Here is a 16,148-nt window from a genome sequence, read left to right as displayed (position 1 = left end):
TTTTTAAATTTAAAAATAGATTTTCTGTTTTTATGACATAAAATTTTAATAAATCAACAAATATATATAACAATATTATTACAAATATTAAAAACTATATATATTATAATACATAAAATATAAAAATCTTATTTGCTGATTATAATCTCAAGATGGAATAACTTTTTGAGGGATGACTTTACGCCTACTATTGGCCAATTGTTTGTATCAGTATCAGTGTACATTTACCAATATATATATATATGTGAGATTTATAGAGTAAGTGTAAGTGTACCCTGAACTTACAACACCATCATAAATACTCACAAAAAAAGAATAGTACGAAGAGGGGCTTCCCCTACTACTGACAAACTTGAAGAGACGATCGAGAACGACAAAAGACCAGACGACTGACGGGCGTGTTTCAAAGTAAAGCGTCTTCGGAGCACATTATCTCCTACATATATATTTATTTATCTATAAATATCTATATCTACGATAAATATTGTATTTACTACCATTATTTCTATCTAAAAATTCAAAAAAAAAAAATCGCCCGCGTAAAATGTGATTTAGTTTAAAATAATTCAAAAATTCAGTGCTTGTGGATTAAGTTTTTGTTACAAATTTTAAATTAGTGTAAGTGTCTAGGAATTAACTACTTGTTCATGGTGAGATTTAAAAAATATTTAAATATATATAACTAAAAGTTTTAAAAATAATACGGCCTTGATTTTTAGAAAATGAGTATAGAAATTTGAAATTTATTTTTGAATCTTCGATGATTTGTACTAAGTCGTGTGTATCGAAAATTAGAATGCAATAGCCGTAAAATTATTGGTGCAATTGTCTGTAGTTAATTTTTGTTTTTGTTTGTTGAGACTTTTGTTTACAGTCTGGATATTTTGAAATAATTTATGAGTATTATTTTATTTAGTTATAATTTTGTTAGAGATCAGTAGTGTGATAATTTTGACTTGTTACTGAAGTGTTAGTCTGTAGTATTTAGTATATATATGCTGGTATATTTTATAGTTTACATATATTACGGGATGTATGTTAGTATATAATATATGTAAGAACATTAAGACGACGCCTCGTTATATCGGTGTGTAGGATAATCTCTATGTTTAAACGTGACATCATCAGGACGCGAGCCAGCGGGCAACGTTGACTTAACAATTTACACTCGGTGACGAATGTCTATAAAATTTTATCAATAATTACTTTTTATTTTATTATTTACTTATTTTATTTATTATTATTATTATTATTTTCCTTTTTTTTACTAAAGATAATTTATTTATTTTAGAAAAATTTTTTAACGTCAGCAGTAAAAATTTTATAAAATCAAATTTTATTTTGATTTTTAAAAAAAAATTAATTAATTAATTGAAAATTCTATTGTTAATTTTTATTATCCTAGTTAACAGACAATAATTTTCAGATTTTTTTTTCAACAAATCAAATGCAAAAAAAAAAAATGCACATGTAGAAAATTAAAAAAACTGTAGGTGCAATTTTTTCAAATATTTTTTTTTTTGAATTTATTGTTTAAAAAAAAAATCAAAAAATTATTAGACGTCGGGTAACTTCAGTTTCATTAATTTTTTTTAAACGTCACTTGAAACTGTTTTTTATTTACTAGTAAAATAATTTATTTATTCAAAAGAAATTTTTTGACGTCAGCAGAAAAAATTAAAAAAAAAAGATTTTTATTTAAAACAAAAATAATTGAAAATTCTTTTATTAATTTTTAGTTAAATTTTTAAACGTCACTTGAAATTTTTTTTTATTTACTAGCAATAAAATTTAAGTGCTAATTAAAAAATACTAAAAACTTATAAATTGTAATTATCTTTAAAAAAAAAAAATAGTCTTGATGACTGATAAAAAAATTTGTAAAACAATGAACAATATTCAATTAAAAAAGATAAGAATTGATACATTACCTTGTTATTATATATCAAAAATACTTAATTAACAAATAAAGTAATTAACTATTATCATTTTCTATTAACTTACCATGTCATTAACATTCAAACTTTTTATTTTTAACTTAAAAAAATTAATTGTTAGTTTAATTACTCATGAATAAGGATTTCATTAACATCAATTGAGTAATTAAAAATAAGTTTGTTTTTTTATATTTTTTATCAAGTAGTAAATGGTGAACTAGATAATCAATTGAGTAAAAATATAAATTAAATAACGAATAGTTTTTTAAATGCATCAATAGTTTGATTGCATAAGAAACAGGTAGTAACATCTGAAAAATATATAAGTGGGGGAGATTTTACTACCTCTACATACATTTGTATATATATTACATTTGTATGTATTGTGTGATGTGTGCGTGACCTCGTCCGAGTGCACACCAAGTGCATCCGTTATTATTATTGCTCCCTTCTAATTTGTCGACAAGAATATTCGACCATGACTCCCCTAGGACTTTATTAAAATTATTATTATTATATTTTTTTTAATAATAACAGTAATAATATTAACATGGTGGCCACATTTCTGGAAAACCTGTAAATGTCAGGGAATTATAAATATACTGGAAAAATCAGGGAAAAGTCAGGGAATTCCATCACAAAGCTGGAAAAATTTTAACTTTCTTTTCTTTTGACTGAAAAAATCCGATAAATTTTTTTTTCTGTCGAAACTGTTCAAAAAGTGGCGGGCGCGAATAAGATTGTAAAATCATCTTGAAAAAAAATTAGTAGAAATTTATTCCAATAGCGAAAAAATGAAGCAGTTTGAATTTAAAAGGCTGTTAGAAAAAAAAAGTCTTAGTAGAAACCAATCGTCAGGATCTTCAGCTATTAACCACATCCACATTGACAAGTTAAAAAACCAAAAACATTAAAAGTATACACAAGTATTGAACTAATAAGTTTCACTATATTTATTATTCGCGTACTTGATTAATATTTTATTGATATTCTATAAAACGTTCTTATTTATGAAATTTATTATAGTGAAAATGAAAAGTTCATTTATATTTTATTATAGAGTAAGTTATATAAAAACACAGATTTAAAATAAAAAATAAAAAATAATTCATTTAATAAATAAAAAAAACGTATGAACATTGACAAATAATAAAATAAAGTTTCATTTAACGGCAATTATTGATTATTTATTGAACTGACTCGTACCATTTTATTTTGAATTAAATAAATATTTCCAATTATTTAATATCACTACTTATGGTCAGGAAATTTTTTAATTATTTTATTGGAATACCTGAAAAAGTCAGGGAATTTCGGTTTCAAAAATCTGTGGTCTCCATGATTAATAATAATAACATCAGTAATAATAATAATAATAATAATAACTATGATAATAATAATAAAAAAATTTAGTTTCATTAAATAATTACAGTGCATAATTTAATTTAACCTTCAATTAAAATAAATGCAGCTAAAAATAATCATTAAAACACAAGTTTTCAGTCACAATAAAAAAATTTGAATAATGAGATTTTTTTTCCTTTTGTTAAAAATATTTTGCGTATGCGAGTCTCAACTTCCTGATTGTACTGAATAATTGCGTAAAAGTAGCGGTTACATGTGTAAAATTTAAAAGTTTACGCGCGAGAAGTGAATAATTTTAAAATACGTTCATTGAGATTTTTTAGAATATTTTTTTCGTCTTACTCACACTTTTAAAGTTTATATTTTTTTACTGTCAAGGTGCATTCACCTTGCTACGGTACTCGATTGTATTTCCGGGTATTTTATCGTCGTCCAACTGCCGTCAACTTCTTTGTAACAAAAACTGTTAGTGTAAACCGGGAACTTAAATTAATTATACATTTAACAATTATTTATTTATGCTACTATGGATTATTTTTAAAATATATAGGCGATAAAATTGTCATGCAAATTTATTATTATTTTAAAGGTAGAAGGTAGAATAGTTTTACTTTAAATTTATTGTATGCTTCATTGTTGTTTTGTTCTTTTGTTTTTTTATTACTGATTTATTTTTTTTTCTTTTCTTCACAAACTGATGATGCGAACGGTTTTGAAAAATACCGTTATAAACCACACTGTTGAGCCAATTAGCACAAATCTAGTCGAGACAAGAGTTTTAAATGAAACTTTTGTCTTTTTTTAAAATAATTTTACACTTTTGTTACAATTTTTTAAATTGAAAATCAAAATATGAATTATTTTTTTAAATTTTAAATAAAAATTTTTAACTTGACTCGTTTATTTTATTTTTAAAATCTAAGAAAATTTTCTTAACTTCTAAAGATAATTTCGCAATGAAAAAAAATTATTGCCTGTAAAATTAATCTATAGACAATTTTTTTTTGCTGTGAATTATGTATTTTATTTTTTTAAAAAATTAAAATATAAATGAAAAAATATTTTAAAATAATACTTTAAATATTCAATTATTAACTTACGTCATACACTTAAAGAATTGTCAAGCGAGTTTAAAAATAATGTATTACTTCATACTTTTTAAAAAGTTTATCACAAAAAAGAAACAAATAATTATTGAGTATTAATTATTATTTATAAATTTTTAAATTCAAAAATAAATATTTCATATAATACATGATATAAATACATTTTTAAAATTATATAGTAAATAGATGGATTGTATCACAAGTGTCCTATTAATACTTTACTCTGAACGTGACCTACTCTCCTCACTATCGAGAGATATTTGTTGATCAAGAGTTTACGACCACTAATATATAATATATGTAACACAAAAAACATACATGAAGTTAGCAGACAATTAAAAATTTTTTGATTTTTTTTCAACAATTAAATTTGAAGAAAAAAAAAAACTAAAAATATGCACATATAGAAAATTTAAAAGTCTATAAGTGCAATTTTTTTAAATATTTTTTTTTTCATAATTTCTTGCTTAAAAAAAAATCAAAAAATTATTAGACGTCGGCTGACTTCAGTATCATACATATATTTATTTATTTACAGAAAGAAAAAAATTTCTTGGTGCAGAAAATTTTTACTCGCACTAAGAAAATGTTCATTTGTTCAAAAAAATTTTTGAATCATGAATTGAAAACAAAAAATTTTCTTGTGCCAAGAAATTTTTTCTAGCCCTGAGAAAAATTTTTTTTGCGTCAAGAAATTCTTCTCTCTCTCTTTATATTTATTTATATATATATTTTAATTAATAATTGACTACATGCAGAAATAAAACCAAAGCAATTTGAAAAATGAAAAATATTCAAAAAAAAAATTTAAAGTCTAGCGCACGTCTATTAATAAACTCAACATATGTAGAGTCGGGTTTAAATGTTAGAGCTAGACGGTTCTATAATCTCTGAAAGATGAATTACCATAAAAAAAAATAGCACGATTAAATAGATGATCTAGCGGGTGTTCAAAAGACGGTTTTGAAGTTACGCCAACACATTTCATGGTCCAGATAAAATTGAAAGCAATTGCATTTGCTTTTATCATTGACTAGTTTAATTAATACGATCGACAACCGTAGTCGTATAGTATACATTTAAAATGTATATAAAAATATGTAACATTATTATGATCCGCGGCTTTGCTACTTCGATATTATCATATTCACATGGTGTAGTACAGTAGTATAACAATATATGATATTTGACTTCGAAACCTGTACAATATGAAACAAAATCGCGATATCGATAGCTAATTCTATATATAGAAATGCGAGCATCCGTAAGTCTTTTAGATAATTTTTTTTTTCTTTTATCGGTTGTAATGTAATAATCGTCCAGTTGCCGAGTCAAATTGCATGGTACGAGGTAATGTAAGACTTGAGTGATAAACCCAATAAATTTACATTACTCAGTATTATTATATACGTTTATATTTATTTATTTATCCTTTAATTGGAACATTTAATTAAAATTTTAAATTATATTAACAAAACTTTATTAATTAAGAAAAACGAGCAACCTGCACTACGTGACTGCCTAAATATCACTACTATTTATAAAATACGCAGAAAAAAAGGATTTCTTGCTGCAACAAAATTTTAATTTGCACCAAGAAATTTTATGCATTATCAATTAAATACAAAAATTGTCTTGGGGCGAGAAAAGATTTTTTTGGTCAAGAAATAATTTCTTGCACCAACTAATTTTTTCTAGTTTTAAATAAATTTTTGTTTTCAATTCACAATGCAAAAAATTTATTGGGATAAGCAAAAATTTTCTTTAGGCGAGTAAAGATTTTTTGTGTCAATGAATCCTTTTTTTTTCTATCCACACTTTTTTGGCTTTGAGAAGCTTCCTAAAACCAAAAGGGAGTAAAAAAATCTGTCATTTTGGAATAAGTAACGCGATAGAAATAATATAGCTATATATTCAGTGACATTCAGTCATATTTAGTGACAGAATAATTAAAGTATTAATTTATGTACAGAAAATAAAGACGATCGTCTTTTTTCCCGCGTAATTTAAATGTAATTCAAATGATATAGATAAATCTATTTATCTCAATACTTGGTAATTAAAAAGAGTTTAAACTATGAAAAGGCACAAATTCAAGTCAAGACCTATCTAATGATACCAATTTCAATAACATTAACTAACTCTATCATATAGATATGGCGGGAACAAAATTTTCCTTATTCTCTTAATAAAATAGATAAAGTAAAGTCTGAATTTTTAAATTTTCAATTAATAAATTTATGAAAGTTAAAAAAAAAATTTTTAATTGACATTAAAAGTAAAAGTTGTAATTTTTTTGTTAAGTATTTTGAAGCTCATGCATAAAATTTAGTTGAATTAAATATAAATAACAATTACAAAAAAAAAAAATAATGTAATTTATGAGATAAAAAATAAATAGAAAAAAAGTATATAATAGTAATAAATTTTTGTGACTTGAATGACTCCATTGATACATAAATTCTTGATGATAAGTACCACAGGAAATGAAGACATCCCCTTATTTTCTGATAAAGTCGTTCAAAGACCCCTTGAATAACATTAATTTCCAATATTAATCAATACTTTATATTTATATTTATAGTAGTTAATTATTATAAATTAATTAAATACTCTATATATTTTTATTTATCGGTGATCAATAGATAATTGCGCGAATTGGTAGTAATTGAAGTGTATAATTATTATTATGAGTGTATAAAGGAGGTCATTGTTCGAGGTTTTAAATGTAATCCTCTAGATGACGTATCGCGAGCGAGTTTAGCTTTTATTTATATTTCTTCAAGTGTGTTGTGATTAATACATTATATTTTATAGAAATTTTGGTGTGAGTCGTCTATAGTTGATATAATTATTGATTTTATGTATATATATTTTGGGGTGACCATTCCCTCATTTATGAAATTTATTTCCCGCTCAATAATATCTTGATATTAAAATATCAACTCATGTAAAAAAAAGTTGGTTCCAAAATTATTCCAAAAAAATTAATGACTGAATTTCAAAATTTGAGACAATTTTGAAATTTATATTGATTATTTTTTATCTAAAAAAATTCGAAAGTAGAAAAATTTTCGATATGCAGTCCTCGTTTTTGAAAAGTAAAATTATTTTTGCTTAAAACGTTAAGAAAAAAGTTCTTAAAAAATACTTAGTTGAAAATTATTTTTACTCTTCAATATTTTCAAAGTTTCAAAAAATATCACACGGAAAAAATAAACTTTAAAAATAAGTGTTTGAAATTGTAACCCGAAACCCGGGTGTCAATATGGGAAATTTTAACATTCCAAATAATAAATTTTATAATACGTGTCGTCAATTTTCTAAGTTCAGTTACGATTTTTAAAGTTCAAATAATTTTTCTTGCATCGACAATAAATTTTCATACTTATCCTGTAATTATTCACGTTTTAATCATAAACGAAAAAATTACTATTTAGAATGATAATTTTTACTGATTACTAGGGACAAGACTTATGCCTTAACTTCGAAATGAATGGTTCAAATGTTTAATATTACGGCAAAAATATTGACCTTATAAAAAAACTTTTCAAACAAATGTTGTAGGAAATTTTATTTTCTAGAGAAGATGTCTCTTATGATTTTTTTATACGACCATTATTTTCGCCGCAATTCCAAAATTGAGATTCATAATGAATTCAAATTTTTGTTAATTATGAAAATCTTAATTTTGAAATTACGGTGAAAATATTGGTCGTATAAAAAAATCATAAGAGACATTTTCTCTAGAAAATAAAATTTTCTACAACTTTTATTTGAAAAATTTTTCTATACAGCTAATATTGCCACTGTAATTCCAAAATTTGACACCACTAATTATTAATTGTTATTTGTAAATAAAAGCAAAAATCCTGGTCCTACTGATCACTTTATCATTATATTACTTGTCGTTCTCAATTTCTATAGTTCATTTTTTTCTGCGCAATTCAAAAGTTAGTTCACGATTATGAATATTTTTTTTACACGAGTATTTATTTAGTTTTGCGGATTAAAACAATTTTTTTTTCTGTATAATGAACAAAATTTTGTATGAATAATTTTGAACCCCAAATTAATCAGTTGTCGACGCGAATATTCAAATAACTTGATATTCAAATTTGAAACTTGAAATCAGAGCCAGACTTTATATTGAAATTTTTTATTTTGAAAAGAAGGGGGAGGGGGGTTGCAACAATTTTCTGATTAACTTCAAAATGGAACCCCTTTGTTTCGATTATGATTCGAATTTTTCAGTCTAAGACTAATGGATTTAAAAAATTCATATATATATAATTTTTTTATGCTTGTAATTATATTTTATAAAGGAATTTATTAATTACAAAAGTTTTTATTGATAAAAAAAAAGTATCTGACAAGAGAAAATCGATGAGAACTGAAGAGGAACATAAAATAACGGATTTCTAACCGCAACGAGTCGGAAAGTATCGATCGGTACTCTTTATGTTATATATACCGATGCTTACTCTTGTATATATATTTATATTGCTCTCTTTATATGAGTGAGTAGAAGTTTTTTCATTTCTCTTAAGAGTCTCAGATGTTATGGGTTCACGTTCCAATTAACTGCTCAGATACTTTACCCAGTAAATGATAAAAAAGAAAACGATCCACTGTTTACTTTTACGTCGCGGACATTTAAAACAAAAAAAAAAACAGTTTTCGATTTCTGAAAAGACATTAAACTGTAATCTATTTTTTTTTTTTTTTTTTTTTTTTTTTATATGGGATTCAAATGTTTATTTGAATAATTACTTTAAATTACAACGTTCACTTACACCCAATGTAATGATACGTATGTACGATGATAAGTATTTAGAATTGTAAGTGCATTGAATAAGTCGATCGATTAAACTGTCTAGACATTTTCAATGCGAATTTATTTCTGCATGATAGTAACTTGTAACGTAGCACATATGACATAAACTCCATGTGATATCTTACTTTTAAAAATTTTTCATTATTATTTTTATTACAAAGTTGAATGTTCAGAGATAGCAAAAAATCTACACGCAATCTCTATAACATCGGCATAGTTTTTTTAAAAAAATTCTTCACTTGTACTCTTGTACTTGTTACCAGTACTTATACTTATTCATTGCGTGCGTCATGCACGTGCTCTCTGAAAATTTATTTATCATCATAAATGATCTCGTGATTTTTAAATATTATAAATTTCAATGTTCATTTTATGTTTTTTTTTATTATGACTTTGATTTATTATTTTAAGTACTAAATTTTTTATCAAACGGCTTTGTCTTTTTTTTGCAATTATTTATTTATTTTATTGTTTTTTACTACTAAATTTATTAAATTAATAAATAATATATATGTATTAGGGTGGTCGTTAAAAATTAAATTTTCTCAGGCGCCCTATAAAAAGCTTCTTTTCAGTGAAAAAATACCTGGGGAATTTGGTTTTTTCGTTTTAAGTAAAAAGAACACGTGCCGCAGGACGATCTAAGTTCATTTTTCGATACAATCGCGGTTTTTTTTTAAATATCTCATGAAATATGCAGATTAAAGGAAAAAACCATAGGAACAATTTTGTAGGAAATTAAATTCTTGACAAAAAAGGTCATGTTCATTTTTTTTATAAAATGTGTATTTATGAAGATATTTAAAAAAAACTTTTTTAGATCTTATCAATTGAGCATTTTAGGGATAACAAATGTTAGAAATAACGTTTTTTCTTAAATATAGACAACTTCGTAACTCGTAACATATCAATTATTAATGCTTGTTACAGTTTCTATGTACTTAGAAAAATGTTATTTTCAAAATTTGTAATCCTTAAAACGCTCAATTCATCAGATCTAAAAAAAGTTTTTTTAAAATATCTTCATAAATACACATTTTATAAAAAAAATAAACATGACCTTTTTTGTCAAGAATTTAATTTCCTACAAAATTGTTCCTATGGTTTTTTCCTTTAATCTGCATATTTCATGAGATATTTAAAAAAAAACGCAATTGTATCGAAAAATGAACTTTGATCGTCCTTCGGCACGTGTTCTTTTTACTTAAAAAGAAAAATCCAAATTCTCCACGTATTTTCTCACTAAAAAGAAGCTTTTTATAAGACGGCTGAGAAAATTTAGTTTTAAACAACCACCCTAATATATATACATATTTTGCAATAAATTATTATTTGTTTTTATCTGACGTAGAAAAAAAATTATTAAATTAAAATATATAATTTTTCTAGAAGATGCGTTTTTTGTTGTAAAACAGGACAATTTTATTAAATATAATTTATTTATAGACTTGAATAAAAATATATAAATGTATGTATAATATAAAAGAGAAAGAAAGGTAATACAAGAAGTGATATGATATCCCGACATATAAAACATGATTAGAAAGATTAATCTAAGAAATCTCATGCAGCTGTTGCAATTCAATCTTCCGCATCATCTTTTATTCCTTTCCGCAAAACACAAAAAGTAAATTTTCTCATCCCGTGTAAAAAAAAGCGTTGACTATTCTAAACTTTAAAACGTGTACAATAATATGAAAAAAATTGTAGTTGCTACAACAGCAGCAGCTGCAGTTGAAGTTACAAGTTGGAGTAAAGAAATGCCAACTTCAACTTTGAATAACCGCAATCACACGACCCTCCTATTGCATAGTACACAGATAAATTATTCTCGTTTGAAATGCTGTGGTGTCGTAGTAAAGCCGGTCCATGTTGGCCATATGCAAAAATTACTGTGGCTAAATATTATTAGGCCTCGGGCAATCTCATATTCGGCCAACTTACAATTAGTCGAATTCAAATTCAAATTTAAAAGTCGGTGGCGGGACGAATCTCAGGACCGAAAGACCTCACACTTTGTGTGCGAAAGGACATTCGGCTCCACTGGGATTCGAACCCACGCCTGGCCAGTAATCAAGTTCGAGAGATTAAGTCTTACGCTATGGTGTCATGAGAAAACTGGACCATGTTGACCATCTGCAGAAATTACTATGGCGAAAGTAAAATTGACAGAGTATATCATAATTTACTGTAATGATCGTCGTAAATTTTACCATGGCCCCAGTAATTTTTACGTTTCTCTAAATTTCCGTCAGGTGGCCAACATGACCCGGCTTTACTATGCCACCATAGAATTTCAAACGAAAATAATTCCTCCGTGTAATGTAGATCTACATCAGATTATTTATGGGTAGAGACAAGATTTTTGCCTTAACTTCGAAATGAATGATTCAAATGTTTAATATTACGGCGAAAATATTGGTCTTATAAAAAAACTTTTCAAACAAAAGTTGTAGGAAATTTATTTTTATAAAAAAAATGTCTCTTATGATTTTTTTATACGACCAATATTTTCACCGTAATTCCAAAATTAAGATTCCAAATGAATTATTCAAATTTTTATTAATTATGAAAATCTTAATTTTGAAATTACGGTGAAAATATTGGTTGTATAAAAAAATCATTGAAGACATTTTCTCTAGAAAATAAAATTTCCTACAACTTTTGTTTGAAAAATTTTTTTATACGGCCAATATTTCCACTGTAATTCCAAAATTGAGATTCATAATGAATTATTTAAATTTTTATTAATTATGAAAATCTTAATTTTGAAATTACGGTGAAAATATTGGTCGTATAAAAAAATCATAAGAGACATTTTCTCTAGGAAATAAAATTTCCTACAACTTTTGTTTGAAAAATTTTTTTACACGGCCAATATTTCTACTGTAATTCCAAAATTTGTCACCATTAATTATTAATTGTTATTTTTAAATAAAAGCAAAAATCCTGGTCCTATTTATGGGTAAAAAACTTTTTATTATCCATAATTTTTTTTTTCAAATGGAAATAAAAAATGATGCATTTAAGGGTTAAGTCAATCATTGATTTTCCCTTTGAATTTTCAAAAGTTCATCGTCGTCTCGTTCTGAAGTTGAGAATAGTCAAAATTTTTTATCACTGAACCGCCCGGCATATGATAAAAAAAAAAATATCAGTTATTTTATTAATATTTATTTTAGTTAAAATTTAAGTTTGCCAACTATTAGGACCGCTTAATGCTTTCGTCATATATAATTTAGTCGTTAAGGAAGACGTGCCTCATGTCGAGAATGTCAAGAAATTTTTTTTATTCATTTTACTTTTAAAACCATTTTCATTTTATTTCATTCTATTTATTTCTCTTGCATTACAATTCTCTATTTTCGTCGTTCTCTAAATAAAACCCCGCGGGAATAATATAAGAAAACTTTAATACTAAGGGGACAATTTTAAGGTCACTGAACTCAATCATTATCGATATCAATAAATTTTTTTTTTTTAATTTAAATTTACTAAAAAAAATCGTTTTTTATTTCATAACTTAATTTTAAATATCAAGTGTTTAATTTGAATTAAAATTAATAGATAATTTAAATTACACTGACATAAAAGTTACTAATAGGTCACTCGATCAAGGCGAACATTCTGATTTACATAATTGACAATAGTGTCGGATATTCATTGAGCTTTTGATGGCTTTTGAGGTGCGATATTTATTTATTTTATTTTTAATTTACTATCAATTAAAAAAAAAAATATTTTAATATCAACATTTATTAACAAATTAATTCACGCATTTTAAATTTATAATCAACGCAATTTTCCAAAACTTTCTAAAAAAAAAATAATAACTTTCTTATAAAAATCTTTCCTCAGTGCACATGCTCTAGATTCAAACTTTAATTACATATTTAATTTATTAATATGAAATATGTATTTAATTAAAATTTTTAATGAATTTTTTTTTTTTTAATCTGTAATTTTCCCGCGTACTGTTCCCATGGTTTTATCGTAGAGTAGACACGACGCGGTACCTTGGCGATCAATAAGTCCATGTCCCGGCAGAACGACGCCACAATGCTCATGGATACCCCTGGGCAAATTTTGCTATGGTCTAGGCAGTTGGTTCCGACTTGCTACATCCATGAGCGCCAAGTTCATTTAATCTCGTTAATAGATATCATGTAATTATATAGCTACTAATGTCAGGTCTAGTTAACATTGCAAGTGTGAATTTTAAGTGGGAGAAATCCCGCGGAGAGACGCGCCATTTACTTAAACTATCAATTTAAATATTTTATTTATTACACAGAAAAAAAGGATTTTTTGGCGCGAAAAATTTGAAATTGAACCAAGAAATTTATTGCATTACAAGTTGAAAACAAAAATTTTCTTGAGGCGGGAAAAAATTTTTTGAATCGAGAAAAAAATTTTTGAACTAAGAAATTTTCTCGTCCTAAAAAAATTTACGCCTTTAATTCATAATGCAAAATATTTCTTGCGCCGAGAAATCGTTTTTTTTCTGTGTAGCAATAATATTTTAAGGTAAAATTTAAAGGATAAATTTTGAAAATATTTTTATGAATATTTTTTTTTTTTTTTAAATACATAGAAGAAAGAAGATTTCTTGACACAAAATTGTTTTTTGCATTAATGCGTGAAAAAAAAATTCGTTCCAAATAAATTCCGCATGTGGAACTTTTAAACATGAGACAGATTAGAACTTCGAATGGAACTTTTTTGAAACGTTAGTAATTTTGATGGTAAAAAAACTTTTTTATGAGCAAATTTAGAGTCAAAAAAGGAAGTTTTTGGAATTTTATATGGACATTCCAAAAAAGTTTCAGAATCACCACTTTGAACTTTTTTATGGATTAAAAACGTCCATAAAAAATTCCAAAATAGTTCCAAGAACTTCCTTTTTTGACTCTAAATTTGCTCATAAAAACTTTGTTTGTACCATCAAAATTACCAACGTTCCAAAAAAGTTCCATTCGAAGTTCTAATCTGTCTCATTTTTAGAAGTTCCACATGCGGAACTTTTTTGGAATTTTTTTGGAACGAATATTGTTTACACGAATTATAAATTGCAAACAAAAATTTCCTTGGGACGAGAAAAAATTTTCTTGGGGCAAGAAATTTTTTATGTTCAATTTATAATGCAAAAATTTCTTGCGCCAAAAAATCTTCTCTTTTTCTACGGAAATTATTACCAATAATTTTAAAACATTACGATTTTAACTTTAATATAAAATGATATATTTGTGAATAGATAATGCAGTGCAAAGTCTGCAGATTCTCAACTAGACTAGCTCAATTCAGGAAGTTACAAATTCGGGTTAATTGCTTACTTCCTATATGTTACTGTCACATTATTCTTCCTTCGATTATTTATGATTTGTTTTTTTTTTTTTATTATCAATATCCATAAATAATAAATCATTAATATATACATATATATTTTTAATCGACCCGAAACTTATGTCCAAAAAAAAAATATAACCAACTTTTATTGCTAAAAAAAAGTGTATGAATTTTCAAAATTATTTACTCCATATTCATTTGAAAATTTTTTTTTTATACCAACTGACAGTTGTATTAATCCTCCATATATTTTTTGACGTTTAATATGACAGGCTAATTTTAGTGATATGTTTAATGATCAATTAAAAATTTTTATTATATATGTACAATAAATAGTAAAAATTAAAAAAATATATATAGTTATATATATAAGGGATCCAAAAGTAGTGAATGCGTGATGTGTATTATTCTTTTATGCTCTTGAGTCGTCACGTGGTGAGTACTCGTTGGAAATAGGCGCCTCGTAATTTTCTCAGCCGACTAACCCCTCAACCTTAGTCTTCATAGCATCATATATATATAGTATGTACATATAATAGTACTCTGCTTTATATACATATATAAAGTTGAGTCTTGTTGCTCGTTAATTCACGTGGGTAGACTCACTTAAACAATTTTATCACAGGTTTTCAAATTATTTATACTTATAACCGCCATATTTATTTTATCCTCAATTAATTCAAAATTAATAATATGTATGTATATATAAATTTTTATTATCAAGCATCAAAAATTTATAAAATACTAAATCTCGTGTGGTTTCTCTGGTCACGTAAAAATTGCACGTACGTGAAAATCGTAGGCGTATCCACTAAAGGCTGAACCCAACGGAACAAGACTCTGATGGGCTGACTCATCTTTTGCCAGAGAAACCATAAGGAAAACGAGTCCAGGAGAGAGAAACTAAAATATAAGATAAATCTCACGATTACTAGTTTTTTTTCTTTTGTATATGTATATATTTTTATTGTTCAATTTTTATCTTCATCTTCATCTTCATCTTTTTCCTTACACTTCTTTGTATTTTATCTGCAGTGAATGCAGGCTTAAGTAAAATACTTAATGTATGAAACGTTCAATGTAGGCTAAATTACTCTGCCTTTCACTAAATACTAATTACGTGAGTAAATAATTATGTTTTCAACACGAATTTTCGTAGAAAATTTAGTAACTTATTTTTTTTTTCACATTGAGATCCAATTAAATTTTGAATTAAAAAAATTTTATTTTAAATCAAAATTCTGGGTAAACTATCAGAGATATTAAAAAAATGATGATGATGATTTTTGTAGGAAATTTTATTCTCTATAAAAAAGGTCCTTATACATTTTTACATAAATCTAATAATTGAAGTGCTAGAATTTTTTTGAAAATATAATTAATTTTTATTAAAAATTGGATTCAATTTTTTTTTACATTGATCTTTAAATTCAAATTCTTGATAAACTATCAGAGATACGTCAAAACTGACTCTAATCCTTTTTGTAGGAAATTTCATTCTCTACAAAAAAGGTCCTCATACATTTTTACATAAATCTAATAATTAAAGTGCTAGAA

The 16,148-nt window shown here is 25.4% G+C and overlaps 1 protein-coding gene across 15 annotated transcripts in view; it reads left to right on the top strand.

Moving 5' to 3' along the window:
- LOC130672189 (protein hu-li tai shao) overlaps positions 1–16,148 on the top strand; it is a 52,957-nt gene that overhangs the window by 2,301 nt on the left and 34,508 nt on the right. Inside the window, exon 1 of one of the 15 annotated variants that reach the window (XM_057476578.1) lies at positions 363–618. The exons of 13 other annotated variants lie outside the window; for them this stretch is intronic. Coding sequence is in view for 1 of the 2 variants with exons in the window: in XM_057476574.1 (XP_057332557.1) it covers positions 648–650 (3 nt within the window). In the remaining variant the exon portion in view is untranslated. Of the gene's footprint in view, positions 1–362; positions 651–16,148 lie in introns of those variants that run through there. One more of the 15 variants, XM_057476574.1, reaches the window with a different exon arrangement.

This window comes from Microplitis mediator, chromosome 7 (assembly GCF_029852145.1).
Source record: "Microplitis mediator isolate UGA2020A chromosome 7, iyMicMedi2.1, whole genome shotgun sequence".
NCBI lineage: Eukaryota > Metazoa > Arthropoda > Insecta > Hymenoptera > Braconidae > Microplitis > Microplitis mediator.
The sequence above is the reverse complement of the archived record's forward strand: the minus strand, read 5'-3'. Positions and strand labels throughout refer to the sequence as shown.